A 25,633-nucleotide genomic window follows, 5' to 3' on the forward strand; every position below is an offset into this window, starting at 1 on the left:
CCGCTCTGCTTTAATCGTGGTCGGGGCAGCTTCGCGGACAAGCCTGGTACGCGCTCCCGGGGCTGGGTGGGGGTTTCGGGAAGGCCAATGGCGCTCTCTGGTGGCGAGCACATGCCGGCGGCGCGGCTCCTAGGCAACCCGCTCACCCCCGCCGTTCCCAGACTGGGTTCCTTGCAGCCCTCGCTGGTGGTCCGCAGAGAGCTGGCGGGTGACTTGATGCTGGCGCCTCCGCCGATTTCCAGCTGCTAAATTGCATTAAAAGAAGCTAAAAATACATGACATACTTTGCTGATGTGCTTTTTTCCATGTGAGCAATTGCTGGAGTTGCTGTAGGGATGGGATACAACGGGGGAAGGGAAGGGACACGAGGGACGACGGGTGGTGGTGGAGGTGAGGGATGACAGGGCTGGGCAGGTAATGGCAAATGGAAAGGGAGGTGGATCCAGGAGAGGGCAGCAGGGTCTGGGAGAGGGGGAGATAGGAGGAGGATCCAGGCAATGGTGAATGGATGGGGAAGGGGGGCTGTCAGATATGGTTCCTGGCTGTGGGTAGGCTGGATCAAATCTTATGACCTAGATTCAGAAGGCCTGGACAAGTAGAGGTGCTATCTATTCTAAGTGCCTACATGGCCCCTCTCACCATAGTGTCTGAGCACTGCACAGTCTTTCATGTTTTTATTCTGTGAAGGAGGGAAGTATCATTATTGCCATTTTCTGGAAGGGGAACTGAAGCACAGAGAGCCTTTGGGTATGTCTACACTGCAAAATAATCCCCACAGCAGCAAGTCTCAGGGCCCTGGTCAACTGACTTGGGTTTGCCCTCTGGGGCTAAAAATAGCAGGGTGGACATTTCCACTGGAGCTAAAGTCCTGGCTCTGATACCCTCCGCCCTCCTCAGGTTTCAGAGCCCAGGCTCCAGCCCAAGCAGCAAACTCTACACTGCTATTTTTAGCCCCATAGCACCAGCCCCCACAACCCCAAGTCAGTTGACCTGGGCTCTGAGACTCGCTGCTGCAGGGTTGTTGTTTTTTTTGGGGGGGGGGGGTTGGTTGGTTATGGGGTTGGTTTTTGTTTTTTGTTTTTGTTTGTTTTGCAGTGTAGATATACCCTAAGTGGTTTGTCCAAGATCACACAGGAAGTTTGTGGCACAGCAGGGCATTTACTCAAGTCTCCCAAATCCCAGACTAGCACCCTGCCCACAGGACCATCCTTCCTCTCTATTCTTACCTCTTCTATAGCACTTTTCATGCCTAGATCTCAAAGTGCTTTACAAAGGAGGTCAGTGTCATTAAAAGTATCAGGGTTTCTGAACACAAGGGCAATTGGGGGCCAGGGGGCAGGCTGAGTACCAGCAGCTCTGAGCTGGCAGTCAGGGAGGAGAGTAGTCTAAACAGCTAAATGGGAGTGGAGCAAGAAGACTACAGCTGCCTCAGGAGTAAGGGAAAGAGAAGAGCGTGGCAGAGCTATAGGGTGGAGCTGCCAGTTACGGTCTGTAGCCTGGGCAAGCTGTATTAGCTGGTTGAGGTGAACCCTAGGTTCACTTTGACCAGTGATCATGTGTTAAAATACAACTTGTCCTGGCAACACTAATGGGGGTGCCAAAGAGAAGCACACTGCTGAGCATGCCTGAGACTCGCGTGTTACTGCTGTGACTGGAGAGAGGGGAGCTTGCATCAGGGCTTTCAGCTACAGGAAGCAGGAGTGGATTTACCATGAAACAAACTGTGTAGTGACATGGGCCCCCCAGTGACAGGAGGGCCCCCGAAATGCAGGACAAATCTCATCTGACAACCTGCCTCTGAGTCCCGGACGGCAGCGCAGCAGGGCTCAGGCAAGCAGGCTGCTTGCATGCAGTGGCTGATGGCCTCATGCCGCACCTGGAAGCAGTCATCTGCACGCCCCTGGCGGAGGAGCTGGGAGGTGGCTCCATGCGCTGCCCCTGCCCTGGGCAGCGAACAGAGACCTGCTGCCTCCCTCCCCCCAAGGGGCACACAGAGACATGCCAGCAACAGGGCTAAGGTGGCTCCCTGCCTGCTCTGCCTCTCTCCCTTCCTCCCTCCGCGCCGCACCCCTCCCAGAAGTGGCCAGCATGTCCCTGGGGCCCCTCCGGGAGGCGGTGTCTCCATGTGCTGCCCCTGCGCTGAGCGCCGACTCTGCAGCTCCCATTGGCCAAGAACTGCAGGCAATGGGAGCTGCAGGGGTGGTGCCTGCAGGCAGGGGTAGTGCCTGCCGGCAGTGGTGCGCGGAGACCCCCTGGCCCTCCCCCACCTAGCAGCCGCTGCCAGAGGGGTGTGTGTGCCTGTTGCTTTGGGAGCCCTGCCGGCCGACGTAAGTGCTGCCCCCTTGCCCCTTCCCACACCCCAACCCCCTGCCCCAGCCCAGAGCCAAACCCAGCACCCAAACTCTCTCCCAAAGCCTGACCCCTGCACCTCCTCCTGCACCCTAATTCCCTGCCGCAGCCCAGAGTCCGCACCCAGCACCCAAACTCCCTCCCAGAGCCCAACCCCCCACAGCCTCTCCTGCATCCCAACTCCCTGCCCCAATCAAGGTGCCTCACTTTATTTTCATTTACTTCTCATTACTTATAATATAGGAGGAGGATGAAGAAAAAAAGAATGAAAACTGGGGGGGAGATAAGAGAGTATGTCCTTTTTCTTGGCTGGGTCCCAAAGGGGGCCCCCCCCCAAAATGAAGCTGAGCACAGGGCCCCACTAACTTTAAATCTGCCACTGACAGGAAGGTAATTCTTTGTTGGAAAGGTGACATTTTAATTTCTCAGACAAGCCAGAGTAATATGTTGTGATGCAGTTTACAGACCCCACACTAAGGTTAAAGGAGCGGTGGAGCCGTAGTGGGCTAAGAAGGTCCTGCCCCTCAGCAGCTCCTGGAAAGGCTCCCTAGGGAGAACCTGTTTAAAAGAGAGCTCTGGCAGTCAAGGGGGGTGGTGGAAAGAGGACAGACTGCCCACAAGAAGATAGACAGGCTGTAGGTGCTGAGGCAGAATGATCTGCAGGGGAAGAACCAACCCTGTAAGACTTGGCTGGGAGCCTGACCATCGTCCACCACCATCTCTCCCTGACTAGGGGGAACAACTAGACTCTGAGAGAGAGCTGGGAAGTCTCCTGCCCCAGCTGAGGCTCTGAATTACTGAGACTGTGCAAGCAGAAGGCTGGGGCCGCACCCCACATTGAAGGGAAAACAGGTAAGGTAGGATTGGGAAGCAGCCTAGGGGAGGCTGATTTAGAGTGGCAGCCAGAAGGGACTGAGCCACCCCTCACCTCTCCCTCCTTGGGCCCTAGGCTGGGACCTGGTGGAGAGGGAAGGCCCAGTTCCCCCTACCCTTCTCTCCTCGCCCAGCTGCTTGAGAGAACTCAGAGGACTCCGGGTAGCAAACTGTGACTTGGCAACTGGACCTCCCAAAAGAGTCGTTCCAAGACACAGAGACTGTTTGGCTGTGGCCTCACCACTCGGCTTGCTGGCCCCCAAGCGAAGCTAGATACTAAGTGGTGGAGAATGTGGACCACCTAGAAAAGAAGGAGACTGAGCTAAAGATGGATTGGACAAGCTGTTTAAATGGATTGTGGACCAACAACAACAGGAGCAGCAGACACAATTGCTCCACAGCTAGCTGCCCAGCAACAGCAGCAAGCCTCATAACAGCAGCAACAACTTATCAAGGAATTAGCAGCCGAGCAAAGAGATCAGCAGCAACAACTGGTACAGCAGATGGCCATGCTGTTTCACCCCCAAAGTATGCTGGAGAGTATGGCAGTGGGCAGCTTCAGCCTGGGGTATACCCTAAGTCCTCCACTGAAGCTAAAATAATGGGGCTGGAGGACAACTCAGAGGCATTCCTGGTAACTTTTGCAAGGGTTGTCACGGTGGCTTGCTGGCTGCAAAGGCTACTCTGCTAGCATCCTACTTGACAGGAGCAGCCCAGCCAGAGTACAGGGGTCTCAATGCGATGGCTGAACAAGGTTACCCTCGACTTAAGGCAGCCATCCTATGTATGCTGCTGAGACATACAGCCAGTGATTTCAACAAGAAAGGTTCATACCTATGGCACAACCACAGGTGGTGCTCTAGAGCCTGTAAGAACATTGTTGACGGTGGCTCAAGCCTGACAAAAATATGGGAGCCCAAGCAGTTGAAAGAATTGGCCTAGAATAGTTCACACACAATCTCCTGGATGGAGGAAGGGAGTGGGTGATGTGCCACTGTCCCAAAACCCTCTCTGAGGCTCTAACCTTGGCTGAGAATTACCAGTTCCCCACAAGGCCCATGGCAGAGACCCCGTCAGGCTTGTCTCTCAACCAACAAAGGTGATGGAAGGGAGAATGAAAAAGTGTGCGGGGATGCCAAAGGACAGGGCTACCTGGACCCAGCAAGGATAGAGGAGCAGATCCAGAGTGTCAGGTGGGGAGATGCGTCCACCAGGACCAGAGCTTAAGAAGTGCTGAAGATCTGTGGGGCAGCCCCTTTCGGAAGCTGCAGGAAACCAGACAGGGGCCCCCTCGGCAACAAGGACTTGTTTTGCGTGCGAGAACCAGGACGGTTCCGCCGTGACTGCCTGTACATCGACTGCCTCTACAGCCAAATAGGAGTGGCTGAATCCAGAGCCGATAAGACGGGGCCAATGAAACTATTAGTGCCCATATGAGTCAAAGGCATGGAGGTGCAAGGATTGATATACTCAGGGTGCTGCCACGCTCTGGTGAAGGCAAGTCTGTCAGGGCCTGAAACAGTTCCCATGGGCACCATTTCTTTGCAACTCATCCATGTGGCTGTGTGCCCTTACCTCATGAAGAAGGTACAGCTGAGGGTGTGGAACCATGATGAGGAGATCCGTGTGGGGGTAGCCATGAACATCACGTATCCGGTGATAACTGGACAAGATTGGAGGTTTTTTAGAGACTTGATGAAGTCCAAGAATGGGGAGCTCCTGCAAGGGACCAACAGTGTCACCAGAGATGGTGGAGCCGCAAGCTTTAGCAGGCAAAAGCAAGCAGATAGATCTGGAAAAAGGAACATCAGCCTCTGTGGATAATGCCTCTACTGGGGAGGATGGACTTTCCCCAGGGAACACAAACAACAGGAGAAATTAAGTAAGCCAGCAGTGCCCAACATATTTTCAGACAATGTGGAAGAACAGAGAAACAACATTGGGATGAGCCTATGAACAGCTCACCCAGATCAATGGTGAGGTGGTGGAACCTCGATTCCTAAATGGCCACATTTCAAGCTAGAAGGAAAGAAAATATAGAGAGCAAAGAAGGACCACCAGGCTGGGGAGGCTGAAATGCAACTGTTTGTCCCAAAGAAATATAGCAGGGAAATACGGTGCTCAGCATGCACTGTGCCCTGTGGGGGACACCTTGGTCAGGAGAAAACACTTGACAAACTGACATTATTATTGGCCAGGCATCCACAAAGAGGTACAAAAGTATGGCACCTCCTGCCCAGGATGCCAGTGGGCAAGTCAAGGTAAGGTATCTCAGGCCCTGCTGATACTCCTTCCTGTGGTAGGGATCTCATTTGAGAGGATCGGCATGGACCAGGTGGGCCCCTTGGAAAAGAATGCAACTCTATCTCAGCACATACTAGTCATATTAAACTATGCCATGCAGTACCCCGAGGCAATTCTGCTCCACAAAGGCAGTGGCCCTTGCCTCACAGCTCATGAAAGTGTTTGTCTGGGTGGGGATCCCTCAGGAAATAATCACAGATCAGGACACCAGCTTTGCGTCCCAATTTATGAGAGAGCTGTGTAGCTTGCTGAAGATAAAAGCCTTATGAATGTTGGTATACCACCTCCAATCTGGCAGGCTAATAGTGAGATTTAACAAGACCTTGGAAAGTATGCTGCAGAAGTTCGTAGCCTTGGAACCTTACCACTGGGACCAAATACTTCAGCCGCTCCTGTGCGCCATCCATAAAGTCCCTCAGGCATTGATGGAGTATGGGTTAGGGTTAGGGTTACATAGCGAGTGGCAAAGCCCTAAGGATGTGTCATAAATATAAAGGGAAGGGTAACCACCTTTCTGTATACAGTGCTATAAAATCCCTCCTGGCCAGAGGCAAAATCGTTTCACCTGTAAAGGGTTAAGAAGCTAAGGTAACCCCGCTGGCACCTGACCCAAAATGGCCAATGAGGGGACAAGATTCTTTCAAATCTGTAGCGGGGGAACAAAGGGTTTGTCTGTCTGTGTGATGCTTTTGCCGGGAACAGATCAGGAATGCAGCCTTACAACTCCTGTTAAGTTAGTAAGTAATCTAGCTAGAAAATGTGTTAGATTTTATTTTGTTTAATGGCTTGTAAAATCAACTGTGCTGGAGGGAATGTATATTCCTGTTTTTGTGTCTTTTTGTAAACTTAAGGTTTTGCCTAGAGGGTTCTCTATGTTTTGAATCTGATTACCCTGTAAGATATTTACCATCCTGATTTTACAGAGGTGATTCTTTTACTTTTCTTTAATTAAAATTCTTCTTTTAAGAACCTGATTGATTTTTCATCGTTCTTAAGATCCAAAGGTTTGGGTCTGTGTTCACCTGTAACAATTGGTAAGGATTCTTATCAAGCCTTCCCCAGGAAAGGGGGTGTAGGGCTTGGGGGGATATTTTTTTGGGGGGAAAGACATCTCCAAGTGGTCTCTTTCCCTATTCTTTGTTTTAAACGCTTGGTAGTGGCAGCATACTGTTCAAGGACAAGGCAAAGTTTGTACCTTGGGGAAGTTTTTAATCTAAGCTGGTAAGAATAAGCTTTGGGGGTCTTTCATGCAGGTCCCCACATCTGTACCCTAGAGTTCAGAGTGGGGAAGGAACCTTGACAGGACAGGTCAACCAGATTTTGCATAGACTTCCAGAAGGTAAAAGCATTGTTCAGATTTGACACCTACCCAATGCTGAGGGTTGACAAATTGTTAGAGAGGTTAGGGAACACCAGGTATATTGCCACCCTTGACCAAACCAGGGATTACTGGCAGATCCCCTGACCCTGGAGTTCTGGCTGCAAGAAGGGAGATAGGCTGTAGCCACTGAGGCAGAGCAAGCTACAGGAGAAGGATCAGGACTGTGAGTAAGACCCAGGCAGGAGGCTGGAGGTCTGATCCCCAACCTCCTTGGTGCTTTAAAAGGGCCAATTTCACAAAGCTGAAAAAAAAAATAGTCAAATCAATGGGGAAAAGATTTTAAACAGAAAAATTTGAATGATAATTAAGAATTGTTTAAGAATATTTTATTGCATGCTCCAAAAGCCACAATTCCACAGTCAAAAAAGAAGGCTACACTGATCAAAATACCAGCCTGACTTAGGGGGGAAGCAAAAGAATATATATATAATATATAAACAAATAGAAGAAAAGGGAATTTGATAATGATCGATATAAATTAGAAGCTAGAAATTGTAGACAACTGATAAGGAAGCAAAAGAACACAAGGTGAAAACAATGGCTAGCACAAGGACAATAAATAAGAGTCTTTAAAAGTATATTAAGAACAAAAGGAATCCTAACAATGGCATTGGTCCATTACTAGATGGAAATGGTAGAATTGTTAATAGTAATACAGAAAAGGCAGAAATATTAAATAAATATTAAATAAAATTAAATAAATATTTCTGTTCTGTATTTGCAAAATAGCCAGATGATGTGTTCATATTCATATCATAGAAATGTAGGACTGGAAGGGACGTCAACAGGTCATCTAGTCCAGTCCTTTGCACGGAGACAGGACTAAATTATCTAGACCAGGGATCTCAAACTCAAATCACCATGAGGCCACATGAGGACTAGTACATTGGCCCAAGGGTCACATCACTGAAATCTTTTCATACAACAATACAAAAGTATAGTCAAAAATGAAAAAAATGAAGTATGCTATTAAAAGTCAATGTATTAACTTTTTAAAAACTGTAATGCGAAGAGGGCTTTTAATAAAATATAAACACCTGTAACTATTCCTTATGTGGTCAGTAACACTGATGATGATCTACACTAACAGTCTATCAACATAGCTGTAATGGGAGGAACTTTTTAAAGTAACTATTCATACAAAATACGTTGCCACTTTTAACAAACATTCTTTCCAACTACTCACAGCAAAGAATCATACATGCTGAACTTCATACCTCAGACTGCTCGTCTAGTTCATGAGGCCCCGCCTCTTCCCACCGCTTCCCCACCCCCATTCTAACCTCTTCCCCAAAGTCCCCGCCCCAACTCCGCCCCCTCCCTTCTCCTATTCCAACCCCTTTCCGAAATCCCCGCCCCAGCCCTGCCTCTTCTCTGTCTCCTCCCCTGAGCACACCACGTCCCCGCTCCTCTCCCCTCCCTCCTGGAAAGTCCTAAGCGCCGCCAAACAGCTGTTCGGTGGCAGGAAGCATTGGGAGGTAGGTGGAGGAGCGGGACGTGGCGTGCTCGGGGGAGTGGAGGGGAACTTGGCTGCCGGTGGAGTTGGCACCTATGGCGGGCCGCAGGAAATAACTCTGTGAGCCGCATGCAGCCTGCGGGCCACGTGATTGAGACCCCTGATTTAGACCAACTCTGACAGGTGTTTGTCTATCCTGTTTTTAAAAACCCCAGTGACAGAGATTCCAAAGCCTCCCTAGGTAATTTGTTCCAGTTCTTAACTGCGCATACAGTTAGGAAGTTTTTCCTAATGTCCAACCTACATCTCCCTTGCTGGAATTTAAACCCATTACTTCTTGTCCTAGCCTCAGTGATTAAGGAATTTATCACCTTCCTCTTTATAACAACCTTTTACATACTTGAAGACTGTTATCACGTCTCCCCTCAGACTTCTCTTCTCCAGACTAAACAAACCCAATTTTTTCAATCTTTCCTCGTAGCCAGGGGTGAAAGTAAAATTGAGCTCTTACCGGTACAGGGCCAGCTCTGGCCCCCCCAGAAGGGGTGGAGCCTTGGGCAGAAGGGGCAGGGCTGGGGTCAGCATCCCCCAGCCAGTCCATCTGTGCTGCCTGGCCCATGCCGCCCGGGGCTCCAGCAGTGATTTAAAGGGTATACTTTTCGACATACTTACCTTTTAAATCGCGGCCCTGGGGCAGCGGCCCTGCTGGGTCATTGCTGCCCCTTTTGCGCCCCCCCATCAGCGGCCCTGCTGGTACAGACCCATACCGCCTTACTTTCACCCCTGCTTGTAGGTCATGTTTTCTAAACCTTTAATCATTTTTGTTGCTCTCCTCTGAACTTTCTCCAATTTATCCACATCTTTCCTGAAGTGTGGTGCCCAGAATTAAACACAGTACTCAAGTACTCAGTGCTGAGGAGAGTGGAATTATTACTTCTCATGTCTTGCTTACAACACTCCTGCTAATACATCCCAGAATAAAGTTCGGTGTTTCTGCAACTATATGACATTGTTGACTCGTATTTAGTTTGTGATCTACTATAACTCTAGATGCTTTTCTGCAGTACTCCTTCCTAGGCAGTCATTTCCCATTTTGTATGTGTGCAATTGATTATTCCTTCCTAAGTGTAGTACTTTGAACTTGTCCTTATTGAATGTCATCATATTTATTTCAGACCATTTCCCCAGTTTGTCAAGATCATTTTGAATTCTAATGCTGTCCTCCAAAGTGCTTGGAATTCTTCCCAGCTTAGTATCATCCACAAACTTTATCATATCATGCAGTGATGACGACATACTTACCTTTTCAACAGTTGTTCAGGAGGATGTTAAACAGCATCTACGAAAGTTAGACATTTTAAAATCAGTAGGTCTTGATAACTTGCACCTGAGAGTTTTAACAGCTGGCTAAGGAGCTCTCTGGTCTGTTAATGTTGGTTTTCAATAAGTCTTTGTACACTGGGGAAGTTCTAGAGGACAGCAAGAAAGTCAATGTTGTGCCAGTATTTAAAAAGGGTAAATGGGATGACCCAGTTAGTTGTAGACCTGTCAGCCTACCATCGATCCCAGATAAAACAATCAAATGGCTGATACAGGACTTGATTGATAAAGAATTAAAGGAAGGTAATATCATTAATGCCAATCATCATGGGTTTATGGAAAATAGTTCTTATCAAAATAAACTGATATCTTTTTTTGATGAGATTACAAGTTTGGTTGATAAAGGTAATAGTGTTGATGTAATTCTTAGTCTTCTGTAAAGCATTTTACTTAGTACTGCTTGAGAATTTGGTGTAGAAACAAGAACAATACAAAATTAACATGGCATACAATAAATGAATTGAAATCAGGCTAATTCAGATGTGAAATTAGGTACGGATTTTTAAAAGTGAGGGTAATTAACTATTCCAACATCTTACCAATAATTAGGGTTAGAGCTGAGTGAATAATGCATTTTTCAGTTTGAGAGCCGAACCAAAAAATCCCAAAACACATTTTAGTTCAATTTGAATGGAAACAATTTTTTAAAATTTTGCATAAAAAAGAAACATTCTAAAAATTTCATTTAAAAAATCAACTGAAATGTTTTTAGTCAACTTGAAATAAATTTTTCTTTTGTTTTTCAATTTGTTTTGACCATTTTGGATGTCTCGCCCTTTTTTATGTGTAGGTGTGTTGTGGGTTTTTTTATTAGCTGTATTTGAAATCAAAACATTGTTTCAAATCAAAAAGTCAAAACAAAAGAGTTTTTTGACTCTGGAATTTTTTTTCAACCAAAACCATTTGTCAAATTGGACCCAAATTCAAAGATTAGTTTTGGGCCCCTCAAAATGCATCTTTTGACAAAAGTCAGTTTGATAAAAAAAATGTTGCCCAGCTTTAGTTATGACAATTTCTCTATTAGTAGCAATCTTTAAATCAAGACTTAAGCTTTTCTAAATGCTGAAACAGGCATTAATTCAAGGAAGCTGCATGGCATGTATAATACAGCCTAGATGATGACAGTGCTCCCTTTCTGACTTTATAGTCTATGAATCTATGATTCCTTACACGTACATAACTATTTTGCTTCTCAAATGAAAAGCACGGAAGCAGAAAATATCACTTTTTTCACAAGAGGCTTAGCTGCCAGGTTTGGAGCCACTCCTTTGGTGACATTTGTCACAGGAGCGAGTTCTCGTTAGGGGGCTGCAGTGCAGAGATGCCTCCCTGGAAGAAAATTGTAATTTTTCTCTCCTCCCTATCCCTCTTCTGATCTTCCTGCTGCGAAATACACTGCAGAAGCCAGTGCCAGCCACTATCTCCTCTTCCTCTACTACCCTAGCTCCTCAATCCTGCCAGCCAGGGATCAGAGGAAGGCAGCGGGAACCAGTGACAGAAGAAGCAGCTGGATGCCCATCCTCCCCATAATCTATAGAGGAATCCAGCTGCCCCAAGCATCCACCACTGGTACCCCACCACCCTTCCACCCTGCTGCCCCAGGCACATTCCAGAACCCACCCAACATCCCATCTCCAGAGAAAGGAGAGGAGGCAACTGAATGGGGAGTCTGAGGCAGCTGGGTTGCCTGGAGTGGGTGCTGTGTGGGTTGGCACTGGATCCTCTGGAGGGTGGGACATGCCTGGGGCAGATGGGGAAGGCTGGGCCCAGCGAAAGGCCACTCGCTTTGTGTCTCCATTGCCATCTCTTCTGGTCCTGATCGCTCCTTTTAGGCTGCAATCCAACCAGTGAAGAAGCATGGAGGACACCTGGTTCAGCAAGCACCAGAGTGGTCCCTGATGGCTGGAGGAGCAACTGCTGGAAAGTCACAGCTCATCTGTGTCAGAATCCAGCTGTGAGGAAGTGTGGCAGGGCTACTAAGTGTGAGTTTCACCAGAAATACTTAGCACTTGGCAGCCCTGACTGCAGAATCCAAGTCAGTGGTTGATGTAGTACAAGTCAAGGATATGCTTAAGGAGATCAAAGCAGGCAACGCGGTGGGTACATTATATTTCACTGTTGCATTTGAAGCCTCTGATCTTTCAAGCACGTGGCCCTCTGCCTTTCTGGATATATTGCTTTTGATGGAAATATTATTCTCATTGTTCTGTACCACTGCAATGGTAGAATGTGAGTTTTCCACGATTAATTTAATTAAAGCAAGTGCACGCATATATATGCAGTAAAGTATGATCTGGGAGAAAAAGCAGGTATGAATGTTTGACTGTAGTTAATTTCCAGACCCATCAGGCCTGAAGGAGGACCAGGAACAAAATATAGTAATAGGCCCAATCATAGGGAGTTTTCAACTGCAGCAGTAGTGGAGGACTAGACTAGTGCTGTTCTGTATAATCAGATCTGATTCTCAAACCAGATGGATATTACCATTAATGTTATTTTATGTATGAGAATTTTTACTTCTACTTGAAATAAAATATTACATAGTTCTGACTAACTGTATCAGATGGGTGGGGCAATGACATTTTAATTTTTATTAAAGTGAAGATGAAACTAAACAAATAAGATAAAGTGAGAGTCAGACACACTAAAAAGAAAAAAATGGTACAGAGAAATCCTGGCACAATGACCAAAACTGAAAAAGTAGAATATATAATAATTCCTTTAAACAATCACACCAGCAACAATTGTTCATTGTCATTTAATTTAGAAAGAGACCACAGCCCCAAATAGGGGACAACCATGTTTTTATGAAGAAACAGTGAAGTTTTAGCTACATATGAACAACGAATCAGAATTTTTCCCCTCAGCCTGCCTATGTGTAATTTGTGAAGGGAGAGGTGAAGGGGAGAGAACAGTACGGTGCTTAAAGTAATTGAGATCCATTTGAGCGCCCTTTCTCTCTCACTATCTGAAATGACAATTGTTGACTGTTTGGCCATTATGAGGACACATGGAGGTTGTAGGATGATAACCCTCTGCACACAGGCCCATAGATATCCATGGAAACTGTTTGATGTGTGAGCATAAAGGGAGAAAGAACCGAGACAGTGCAACATGCAGACTTTATTACTTCTTCCACATATACTGGCCTCTCTCATCAAGCACTTCTTGAAAGTAAAGTTCTCTCAGTTCCTAGACATGGCCCTATACACAAGGATACTATAATGCTCTCTACTGGGAAGCTACTTATAACATCCCTTTAGTTACATATATTGAAGATAGCAAAATTAAACATGAATACCATATCTGCTTCCACAATTAACTTTCCGTTATACCCACAGAAAGTCTGTATCCTCATGTATATGACTTAACACCAACACTTTCTTTTTCAGTAGACCAACTCTTAATTTGCTTAGCTACTAAGGTATTTTCCTCTGGGTTTGGGATGGCTGTTCTTTCAAGCTTTCGTATTGCACAAAGTCTTGCGTATACCTTGCATGCGAATTGATGTTGGAGGAATTTCAAGTCTTGTGAGGCCAGGATACTGTCTTGCACTTGGTTCTTCTAGTAGTGTGGTGTCTTGAGAGTCTGGTCTGGATATTGGTCACTTGTCAGCCTGTGTTCTTTCTGTGCTCTGCTGATTAAGTCTCAGTGGAGTGCATATTTGATCAGGAGCTTCTGTTCTCTCTGTCGCATAACACAGGAAAAAGGGGACAGGCAATGAAATTAAATGGTGGGAAATTCAAAACCGATAAAAATAAATAATCTGTTAAACAATGTGTAGTTAAACTGGCATGCATTGTCTCAAGAACTTAACAAGATTCAAAAGGGACTGGATTTTTGTATGGATAGCAAGAATATTTAGAGTTATAATTAATGACAAAATTTGGGAATGAATATTAAACCTTGTGCTTCAGGGCTTACGTGAATCTCTAACTCAGTGGTTCTCAAACTTTTTTTTTCATGGACCACTTGAAAATTCCTGAGGGTCTGGGTGGACCACTTAATGATCTTTCCAAATGTTGTTTGTACTGTTAGCTAACTATTGTAAAGCACTTTGGATAAAAGTGCTATATAAAAAAAACCTTAATAATAATTAACATTTTTTTGTTCTACAAATAAAAGCACACAACTCATATTTTAATATGAGTAGTCTTACCTTTGTAATGCGATGGATGTGCCCTCTCACCCCCGCCGTGGCAGCCCCCAAGCTGGGGCTGGGAAGGAGGGGGGGTCTCTCCCTCTCTCCCACACCACAACAGCCCCCAAGCTGGGGCTGGGAAGGAGGGCTGTCTCTCCCCAGGAGCTGCAGCCCTGGAGCTGGGGAAAGTCTCCTTTTTCTCTGGCTGCCACAGCCCTGCACATCCCAAATTCCCCCCACCCCCTCTTCTTACCCCACTGCCCCCTCCCACCTACCCCCTATTGCCCCCAAGGCCACCACCTCACCTTACCTGTGCGTCTTCTCCAGGGTCCAGGCCAACCATCTAATTAGTGGAGCCATGCTTGTGTGGCTACACTAATTAGGTGGGTGGCCTTTCATTCTCTCGTGTGCGTCCACCCAGGCACGCACCTTAGAGGGAACTATCTGCGGATCACCTGGACGGAGCTCACGGACCACTGGTGGTCCATGGATCACAGTTTGAGAAGCTCTGCTCTAACTATTAGACTTGAGGGTGAGACCTATGTGGGGGGTAGACTGCACATCTGCCTACTGCAGGGATTTCTTACTCCTCTGTCTGAAGCATCTGGTACTAGCCACCATCAGAGATGGGATATTGGACTGGGTGGAGCACAGGTGGGATCCAGAAGAGTAGTTCCTACAGTCAAATGTTCAAATGGTTACTAATCCAAAATATCTGAAGGTGACCAAAGAGCTTGCAGTTAAATGCGCGTGTGGACAATTCTGGGTGGGAGTGGGACTCTTAAGGGTTGAGGAGACTGAGGCTTTGGGGCTTAGCAGGAATGGGCCCTTGGGAATCAGGGGAGGGGGTAAACAGACCCTTGAGAAATGGAGGAGAGGAACCCTTGGGAGCTTGGTAATGACAGGCCCTTGGGAGCAATGGGTCCAGCTTTGGGAGAGGGGACAAGGAGTTCCCCAGAAGAAAGGGCTTGTGTGTCACGGGGGTGGGATGGGTGCCGTGGATTCTATGTGGTGATGAGCAGTTAGGAAGGGTTCAGCAGGAGCGAGAGGGGCCCTGGGATCCCCCAACAGGAGATGGGGTTACAGGAAGAAGGGGGGGCATCAGAGCCACGGAGAATGCGGGGCGGGCGAGGCGGGGCAGTGGGGTACCGAGGGAGGCTGGCGGCCCTGGAGAGCCGCTCCCGCGCGGGAGAGGTGTTTGAGCATCTGGAGGGCAGAGGTTTCGCCCCATTAGCCCCGTCTTCTCCCTGGGTCGCCGCGGCGGCCCCTTTAAGGGTGGGCGGGGTTTGGTTGTTAAGGACGCTGGAGGCGGGCCTGGCCCAGCTCCAGCGAGGCCCAGTTGCGGGATGGAGGCCGAGCTGGGGCTGGGCGAGGAGCCGCGCAGGGCGGGAGTCGGGGTAAGAGGGGCCGCCCCCGGGGAGCAGCCCGCAGGGACCGCTCAGCCCGCCCCCGGCTCAGTAGGGCGCTGGAGATCTCTCCCGCTTCCCCGGGGGGCAGGGCTGCTTCCGCGGCTGGGCCCAGGGCGGGCTGCGAGGGCGGGCCCCGCCGAGCCTCCTCCGTCCCCTCCCGCTGCCGGGGGCTCTGCCCCGCCGCCGGCGCTGCGCCCCTACCCCGGGCCGCTGCTGTTCTCCCCACCCCCGCCCTCTGTGACCCCACCCGGGGCGCCGCTAGCCACGTGAGGAGACCCAGTCCCTGCCTTGACCTCCGGTCAAAGACGACCCACGGCATCCAAAGGGCTTGGGGGAGGAGGGAGAGGAATGCACTCCGCCAGTATACAGCGTTCATCTGCATCTGATTGATCTTGTCCTTACAGAAATAAATCTAAGTGATGGCTCTCCCCAGCTGCCCCCAATGCTGTTGCCAATTGGCTGGTTTTTTTTAAATGCACCTTGCTGGTGAGGTGGGCCTGGAAGAGGGACTTGGAGGAGAGTTTACTGGCCTTGTAGATCAGTTCAGGGAGTGCGTGCCATGCAAAGGGGGCCACTTGGAAGATGGTTTAGAGGAGGCTGTGTGAGCAGTGAACAAATGTTTGGTCTTGGTGCTGGTATTGTGTTTGGCCTGTTTGTGAGTCGAACAGTGCCGTGCTAATGTTGCATTAGGGAAGTTATTTGGATTCTATTTCTCTCTCTCCGTCACCATGTTCATGCTGCCCTGAAGTTGCTACTGTCAGTAACCGAGCTCTCTACCTCTCCCCTCCCCCACCCCCCAGATGGCAAAGATGGGCCGACGAGCCCGCCAGGATTCCTTTCCAGAGGAGAATCGTCTCATCAGGAAGAATTCCTCTGCCACGTCTACTGGAGAGGTGGGTACCATAGACAGGATAACATGCCTGCAGCATAAGGTGCCACTTAAATCTGACATTGCCCATTGCAGAGGATTCTGCATGTCTTGCAAGGTCCTGCTTCACCAGTTAAGGTCTACCCCTGGCTAAGTCTTGTTCTTATTGCTGGGGCCCACAGTGCCATTCTGTATTTCCCATTACTGTGCTGTTGAATGTCTGACTGAGTGCAGTCATAGCATCTACAACATGTGTAACTGTACTGGGACGGGGGAAGGCAGACATGGTCTATGATGATTTCCCATGGGAGAGATGTGCATGGTGTTATGGAACATGCTGGTATGGGGGAATCAGAGGATCTGCACAGGAGTGCCTCACAAAAAGCAGTGTGATGAATGTAGCTGCTTTCTTCGAGTGATCTTTTCCCGCATGGATTCTACTTTTGTTGCTCATGCACCCCATGCTTACAAGATCAGATTTTTGGCCATCAGTGTCTGTTGGGCCTGTGTCCTAGGTGCCATCATGTTCCATCCCAGGGCATAAAGGTCTGAGGGGGCTCAACCATCATTATTCAAACCTTCTTACCATCCAGGGCAGTGGGATGGAACCCCTGCAGTGTCTGCCCTTTCTCTGTGCACGGTGCTGGTGTTAGTTAAAACAAGAGGTAGTGACTTAATTAAATTAGTTTTTAGTTAGTAAAAACTGTATATAATTTTTTCCTTCAATTTGTTAGACCTGAGTCCCCTCCCCTACCCAGGGTACTAGCATCATGACAGAAGTTTAAAGTCATTAGGCTTTAAGACCCATCCTTCATGTGGCACTTGGATGCCTATTAATGATGGACATTTCCAGTACCTACTCTGCTGTTTGTATTAATTTTTGATGGACTGTATGGGCCCAAAGAGTTAAAAGTGTTAACATGATCCTGTCACTGTCCGGCATTAAACAGTTTTACACAAAGTTTGTTATACCAAGACCTCAGCCTGCTTAGAACCATGGCAAATACACCATTAAATATCTTTAAAGCTCTTTATTAAAGATACAGAAAAGAAGGAAAAACAGTTAAAGCCTTTGAAATGTAAAGTCTTAAATAAAGATTTTATTTTAACAACATCTCTTGTTCCCTTTCCATTTAGCTGGAGACAGTTTGTGGAAGGAAACCCCCTGCCAGCCCCTTTGATGGTCTTTTAGATGGTATTAAAGATAGCAATAACTATTCTTTTTTGGGGAAAAAGAGAACTTAGTTGAGATGGGCTGGAGCTGTTGTTATTGCTCTTGGTGTTAAAGTCCAGTCCTGTTTCCTAGAAGACAAACCCACTCAATAGGGGAGAGAAAAGAACAACAATGATAGAAAATGCAACTTCTGTCTGTGGTATTGACTTTCACTTGCAACCTCACAGCCGGAAAAACACAGGCACAGCACGCAATCTTATTGGCCACTCTGAGACCCTGGCAAACTTGTACCAGCTTTAGGCTGCTTAGGGCATTGAATTTAGCTGCCTCTTTTTGGTCACATGCTCACAGCAGTGATGCAGAATATTCAGTCTTGGCTGGCTAAAGCCAGACTCCTCTGAGATAGAAGGAAAAAAGAGAAGGATAGGAAAGAGAAGAAATAAGATGGGGAGGAAAAAGGACACATGTGGGAAGGTGACTGTCTCACATCCCAGGTGGTGGTTGGGATTGTCATCTGGGTCCCTTTCTCTGGTTAGATCTGGTCAGGACATTTTTCAGGATCAGGACGATGAAGGCCCAGTGGGTCACAGTGAATCCTGGGGTCCCAGGAGACAATGCAAGTGGCAGCCATGATGGTGAAGTTCATTTCTTCTGGTCCACCCATCCCTCACCCAGCCAGTGTTGTCAGACAGCTTCTGATTTTCCCCACAAAGTCTTCTGTTTTAAGGACCCTGAAAGGGGAGCGATGGGTGAATAGCCCATCCTTTCATTATTTTGTTCACCAATTAGGCTTAATTTCTGACACGCTAATTTGGGTCCACTGATTTCCAGTACAACACTTTTCTTGTTTACCACGTGAGATCTTAACACTGTTCTTGAATTATATTAGTAGGCCTTTTTATTTGGATTAATTTAGTCTGTCTTGTCTCACTTTTGCACTTTTTTCCCCATTCACATTTGTTATGTTATGACATTTTATGAACTTTCACTCTTTGAGCTCACAATGAGGGTAGATTTGTAGGCCCAGTTATTACGGTACTGCCCTGGAGAAGAGTCCATCCAAGAGCGATGTTCCATTTGTCACTCTTACTCCAGGTGCACTCTGTGGGAGGGAAGCCAACCTGAAGCTGTTCCTCCTTGAGAATTTGATGGAAGCCTCCTCACATACTGAGGAGAAGGCTTCAGCCAGGCCTCAGCCATCTGCTGGTGCCTCTCTTAGTGCCTCTCTCTCTTAGTACCCTGGTGGGCTGAGATTCCACCACAAGCTCCTGGGTAACATCTGCTCAGAGCCTCATTTGTCCACTTCTACGTCTATGTTAACGACTTCTGATCGGCAGAAAGGAGCACTGCTCCAGAGATGAGCCAAGGTACAGGTCACCATCTGTCAAGGTTCCTTCCCCACTCTGAACTCTAAGGTACAGATATGGGGACCTGCATGAAAGACCCCCTGAACTTATTCTTACCAGCTTAGGTTAAAACTTCCCCAAGGTACGAATCTTTGCATTGTCCTTGAACCGTATGCTGCCACCACCACGCATTTTAAAAAAAGAACAGGGAAAGAGCCCACTTGGAGACGTCTTCTCCCTCCCCCCCCAAAATATCCCCCCAAGCCCTACACCCCTTTTCCTGGGGAAGGCTTGATAAGAATCCTCACCAATTTGTACAGGTGAACACAGACCCAAACCCTTGGATCTTAAGAACAATGAAAAATCAATCAGATTATTAAAAGAAGAATTTTAATTAGAGAAAAGGTAAAAGAATCACCTCTGTAAAATCAGGATGGTAAATACCTTACAGGGTAGTCAGATTCAAAACATAAAGAACCCTCTAGGAAAGCCTTAAGTTACAAAAAGACACAAAAATAGGAATATACATTCCCTCCAGCACAGCTTATTTTACCAGCCATTAAACAAAAGGAAATCTAATGCATTTCTAGCTAGATTACGTACTATCTTAACAGGAGTTGTAAGGCTGCATTCCTGATCTGTTCCCGGCAAAAGCATCACACAGACAGACAAACCCTTTGTTCCCCCCCTTCCAGATTTGACCCTCGTTGGTCATTTGGGGTCAGGTGCCAGTGAGGTTATCTTAGTTTCTTAACCCTTTACAGGTGAAAGGGTTTTGGCTCTGTCCAGGAGGGATTTTATAGCGCTGTATACAGAAAGGTGGTTACCCTTCCCTTTATATTTATGATACCATCCCTGGCACCTGAGTCACTAGACTCTTGTCTTGGGCTCGTTTGTTTAAGAGCCATAATCTTAGAAAGGCTCCTTCTGGTGTCCTGGTGCTGACCTCCAAGACAGCAGGTGCAGTGCTCACTAAATTGGCAGACTGCGCTGCCCTTGGTACCCACCCTGGCACTGAATGACTGAGTACCTGTAGCGTCTGCACTCAGAGCTTCAGGATCGTGCGCCTCAGTACTGACTAGCTCTGTGGCACCTGCTACTTTGGCAAAGACTAAGTGGCTGATTGCTGGGCCTGGCACTAGGTCACTTATCCTTGAGAAATTGAAAGTGGTGATATCCAAAGCATCTACTTTGGAGTCACCAGCATGCTAGGTTTAAGAGGTATGCCTTGTATCGACCTCTCCTATGCTGAGACAGGGCATGTGATATAATGGCCCCTCCCTTGGAGCAGCCAGAAGTGGAATCCATGTGGACAATCACATGAAAAAGAAAGGTTACTAACTTTGCAGGAACTGTGGTTCTTAGATGTGATGTTCACATTTAGTCTATGATCTGCTCCCTCTTCCCATTACTATAGAGTCCTATGCCACTTGGGTTCTATACTGGCAAAGAAACTGAGGGATGGTTGGGCCTCCTGAGCCTTTTATGCCCTCAGGAGTGTATGTGTCGGGGGGGTGGGTGCATGAGCACACCTAGGACACAGACATGACCCCAGTGGACACTGCTAGCTGAAATAATCCAATCTCCTGTGCAGGGGGTGCATGTGTGTAATCCACACATCTCCTGGGTGTGATGTTCTGTCCCCTCTAGTAAAAAGAAAAGGAGTACTAGTGGCACCTTAAAGACTAACCAATTTATTTGAGCATAAGCTTTCGTGAGCTACAGCTCACTTCATCGGATGACCACTTAGAGATTAATGAGTCTGCTACAGCCTTAGCTAAGGGCTGTGTGGCTTTTAGCTCATGCAATAGAGACTCATGCATTTAGCTCCAAAAATCCCAGGTTCGATCCTGCCCACTGATGACCAGAGTCTGTCAGTGTTACATTTGCACCAAGGATGAAATCTGTGTGGGTAATGTAACTGTGGTTCTGCATGGTACTGTAGGGGTTCTAGTCATGCTCAGGAGGCAGTGGCTCCAGGATGCATAGCTGCAGCCTCCTGCATATATAACTCAATTGTGTAACTTGGGGCCCTTTCTGAGCTATGGTGCTTTTGCAGATGTGTTTATTCTGTAGAACCCCCTTTTCACCACTACCCTGCACCTATGTGTGGTTTGGGACCTTTCATTCTTTAGAGAGAAATTACTTTATCTACTCTCTGTTGGCCTTGTTTGTAACTTGGATTGCTCCTTAGGCAGTTTCTGGACAAGCATCTGGTTTGTGGCAGCTTCCTGCTTCCTTTGCAGTTGAATGTGCATGGCCAAACTCTCTCCTGTCTTGGTCTATTTCACTGACACCCACACAAAGCAGATGTAAAATGTCACCACTGTGAGTGGGGAGAGTTGACACTCACTCTCTCCAGGTGTGAAAGATTACAGAAGGTGTGTGGCAGGCGCACAATGTCCTTTAGGTGTTGCTTCTATTCGTTCCAAGTTGAAATCCAGAGACTTGTGTTGGGGGGCCTTTCATGGGTATTCTTTTTTTATAATTTCTTTCTCTCTTTTTTTTTTTCCCATGCTGATCACATTCTAGGATGAAGACACTGAGGAAAAGGTAGACCATGTGGGACTAGAGGCTTCTGGGTAGATGCTGGCTTCTCCTAGGGGAACTGGCAGGGCTAACCTGTCAATGCAAGTGAAGATTGCTTTAAAAGGGACTTTCTCACAGGAGAATAAAAGATGGTGGTCTCATGCCTCAGGCTCAATGATTCGCCTGCTTTCCCTTGGCTCTTACTGTTATCCTTTTTTTCATAGGGATTTCCCTCCTTCGTAGCTGCTGCATCCTGCACTAAGGTTACAGTCATGCATGTTGCCACAGAAATGGTGGGGACATCAGATTCCATGTTGAAGCCAATGGGAGTAGAGGAGCTGGGAAGGTGCTATGCCCTCAATGAAAAACATATCAGCAATTAATGACAGGTTTCAGAGTAACAGCAGTGTTAGTCTGTATTCGCAAAAAGAAAAGGAGTACTTGTGGCACCTTAGTCTCTAAGGTGTCATAAGTACTCCTTTTCTTTATATCAGCAATTAGTGACCAGGGTGTCAGATCGGAGACTGGGTTTTGATTTAATCTATGGTATGCGTGGCAGGATGCCCTAGTGTGAAAGCTCCCCTTTAGGAGTCACTGAGTCCTGCTGGAGGAGGCCAGTCAATAGACAAACTGGGTTTTAGCTAGGATGTGTGCCTGTACCCTTTTTGTGATATTCTTCTGTCCCGGGAACTTGGTTGCACCCCTTGCGTTCTCACTGCACTGGCTCCTTGGGAAATGTTATCGCCTGGAGGGAATCGGGCGAGTTTGGGTTTCGTGCTGAGCTCCTGAGTTACATGAAGGAATCTGCATTTTCAGTAGTGCTCTCCTGTATGGATTTACCATAACTAAAAGGCATTCCTGTAAATTTCAGAGCATTCATTTAGAAAAGGGAGTTCTGACTGCTGTTCAGGATGTACTAGAAACTCATCAAATGGGCAATTGTTTCCTGGGGGGAAGCTTGGAAATGCTTCTGAATTTTCTGAAAAGCTTCAGAGTTACGAGTCTTGTGTAGTTTCTGCCTATGTCAGGAGTCACTATTGCCCAGTCCTCCTGGCTAAAGCTGCTTATTGTGTATATTAGATATGCAAATGCTTTTTTTAGCTGAAGAAAGGTAGAGAGGAGAAAACACCATCCCAATACCCTAGTGGTAGCGTGGCATGTCCTAGCTGGTCTCTCGCTCCCCTCGCCAGAAGGAGCTGGGCATTCTGCAGGGGCTGAGCCCTGGAGGGAAGTTGGAGTGGCCCTCCTTTGTTCTCCCTCACCGCCAGCAGTACTGCTGAGCTCCAAAGCTTGGAAGGAGTGCTTCCTGCCTCAGTCCAGAGATGAGGGGGAAATGGGTTGCATCCTCTCCAAACAGAAATGTCTTTTCAGAGCAGATGCTGCCTTCCTCCCAAGGCTTCTCTGAGCTATCTGGTTAAATACCAGCTGATAAACATGGTATCTTATTGGTCTGCTGTCATGTGAATTTCTTCCTAAGGCCAGTGCCTCTGGGCCTGATCCTACAAGGTGCTGATTGCATTGAAGTCTGTGGGAGTTGAGGTCAAGTGTTTAGTAGCTTGGTGTCAAGCCCTCTGAATGTGATGGGAACTACTGTGCATGAGGCAGCTCAACAGTGAAATGACTGTGTCTGCCACTTAACAGTCAGAACACCACCGGTTACCAGGTCCTCACTTGTCAATTGTCTGCTGAATCAAAGCTATGGGGGATCAGCTCTTTCTTTGGGTTTTCTATTCCAATCCTAGGAAGCCTGTATGAGGTCCCATTCTGGAGGGATTATGCGTGAAGGCTAAAGTCCAGGAAGGAAACTCTGCCTCTCACCTCATTACTTCTGGCCACAGGATGTTACTCTCAGTTGGCCTGATGCCAGTCATAGAGAGAAACAGCACTGCAATTCACAATTTTCTTTTCATAGTAGCATAACAGTTAATGGTAAGAAAGATCCACCTAGTTCACCCATTCTCCTGCTAGGTCAGGGCAGGATCGTTCCCTATATTAGAAGCCCCAGGGTTGTGTCCCAAGTCATTTTCACTGTCTCAAGTGATGGGACTTCCCTTGGGGGATGATTCCACAGGCTTTCTTCTTGCTGCTGGGAAGAGAATCGGCCTAAATCTTCATCCTCTTAATTCTTTCTGGTTAGATCTAATTACATCCCCCTGTATCACCCTAGATCAGCAGTTCCCAAGCCAGGTCCTACTGAGCACTTGCTGGGAATCTGGAGAGCTGCCTGGTCACATGGTACTAGCTCCTTCTGGCTGCTACATTTCATTAAAATAAACTAACATTATTTTCCTGAGGGGACTTTTCCATGTGAGCAGTTGTTGCTACAGAGATGATGTGTGATGGGAGGGAGAGGAGGTGTCAAGGAGGCGATTGCTCTAGTGAGAAGTGATCATTGCTATGAAATACTTTAGGACCACCTGGCCTAAATCCTGGCCTTCCCTCCCTAGGGTTTACACCCTTCTGATACCTGGTCATTTTTTATATTGAGGTTACATTTATAAATAATTTTATAACAGGAAAATAAATGGTTAATTGCTGTAGGGTCTGATGGATCAGTAAGTGGCTTATAATCATTTGTAACGCCAACTACTTGTGTCTATAAAATGTTTATAATCTCTATTTATCATTTATTAACCCTTTATAAGACTATTATAAATGAAACCTAACTATCAAGTGTGACCACAGACTTTTGCAGCTACAATACGTCCCTCCCTTAGTCATTGCTCAGCCAAGCTGAAATACTTAGCTTTGTTAATCATCAGTTTGAAGTTGGCCCCTCCATCGCCCTGATGACTCATATAGCCCTTCTCTGAACTCCCTTTGGGCTGCACTGAGTGTTTATAATCTGGGCTCTTCCTGTATTAGCTATGTTCCCCACTGGGGGCTGAAGATTATTGAACCAGCAGCATTTGTGCTCTTTCTGTGAATGTGCCTGCTCAAGTCCTGCCCTCCATCCGTCTGCCTGCTCCAGGATGTGTTCTGCATCCCCTGGCTCAGATTTGAATGCCTGCCAGGTTCAACCAGTCATTGGGCTGCGCTTTCCAAGGCTGCCTAGGACACATAGCAAAGAGATGTGAGGTTGGTCAATGGAATAATAAAGGGTCTATCCCAGTATCTTGGCTTTGTGGTGAGGAAGAGAACATAGTTAATCTGGAGGGGCAAAGTGTGTTGGTTCCCACTCCTTTTCTTAGTCCTCCAAGACTCCTTGGTTCTGTTCCTGCTCTGCCACAGATTTGGTGTGTGACCTTGGACAAGTCCCTTCTCCAATCTGTGCCTTAATCCCCTTTTGTTAAGTGGGGATAATGTTGTGTGGAGATTGACTAATATTAGTCAAGCAGCTGGAAAAGTGCTGCTTATTATTTAAATTAAACTGCTCATTATCAGGAATGCAATCATGATTAATAATGTGAGCTATTGTTGGAAACAGATGAGGAGAATATAAAGTAAAGTACTTTACATGTATAACTTAGTACGGGCCTGATCGTGCAGGTGAGAAGCCCCATTAAAATCAGTAGCATTACTAGTGTGACTAAGGCTTGCTCACCTGGGTGAGACTTTGCAGGATCAGAGAAAGCAGAAAGTGAAAGAGTGTTGTTTTCTTGCTCAGTTCTTGTTCAAGCACCTCGCTCTGTATTTGGGTTCCCAGCCCTGTTTACATGGTAAACTCTAATGTGATTCCATTAGCCACCTCCAAACTTTCTCAGAACCTAAATATTGACCCTGTGGCATTCCAGTCTGAGAGTTACAGAAGGCCGAATAAGGTGCTTTTGAGCCCATTGTTGCATATGGCCAGCAGTGGGTTTATCCCAATGGGGGATTATTTATTTATTTTGAGGAAGCACCAGCTCTGTGCTAGGTGCTTTCCCAATACCCTCTGCTCTGAGAAGTTTAGAACTGAAGGAGTCCTGTCTTGCTCCCACAAGATACTTCAATCCTTCTTATTAGTTATTATTTGTATTGTGATAGTGCCTAGGAGCCCCAGACATGGACCAGGACCCCATTGTGATAGGTGCTGTACAAACAGAACAAAAAGACAGCCCCTACCCCACATATCTAACAATTTAATTAAGATCCCTTGCTCTGTAGGGTTCTGCTATCCCCCATGATGCTCGACTGTGGAGGAGCCCTCAGCTAAGGCTAACCCCTCTTGGTATGGGACATGCTACCAAAGCCTTGCATGGTTTGGTGTGGTGTTGGGGTGGGAGTTGATAGCTCTCACAGTGAGAGGCATCTCAACAGAACCCGAGAGAAATAAGTGCCAGCTCTAAGGCTGTGTTTCTTGGCGGTGTTTTCAGTTGTGAATTCCCTCCCAGATATGCTTGGCAAACATGTTTGTCCTGGACTGGGCTGAACTTACCTGCCATGTCCAGAAGATTCTGCTGGCTATCTGGATTCTGTTATTCTCTGCTATTAGGAGACGCAT

The 25,633-nt window shown here is 47.2% G+C and overlaps 1 protein-coding gene across 1 annotated transcript in view; it reads left to right on the forward strand.

Annotated features, from left to right (window-relative positions):
* The first annotated feature begins 15,230 nt into the window (after positions 1 to 15,230).
* The window catches only part of IFT43 (intraflagellar transport 43), a 58,221-nt gene continuing 47,818 nt past the window's right edge, over positions 15,231 to 25,633 (forward strand). Inside the window, 3 exon segments of the mRNA XM_077820355.1 lie at positions 15,231 to 15,281; positions 16,094 to 16,186; positions 21,214 to 21,234. Coding sequence (XP_077676481.1) covers positions 15,231 to 15,281; positions 16,094 to 16,186; positions 21,214 to 21,234 — 165 coding nt within the window.

Source organism: Eretmochelys imbricata, chromosome 6 (genome assembly GCF_965152235.1).
Source record: "Eretmochelys imbricata isolate rEreImb1 chromosome 6, rEreImb1.hap1, whole genome shotgun sequence".
Taxonomy (NCBI): Eukaryota; Metazoa; Chordata; order Testudines; family Cheloniidae; genus Eretmochelys; species Eretmochelys imbricata.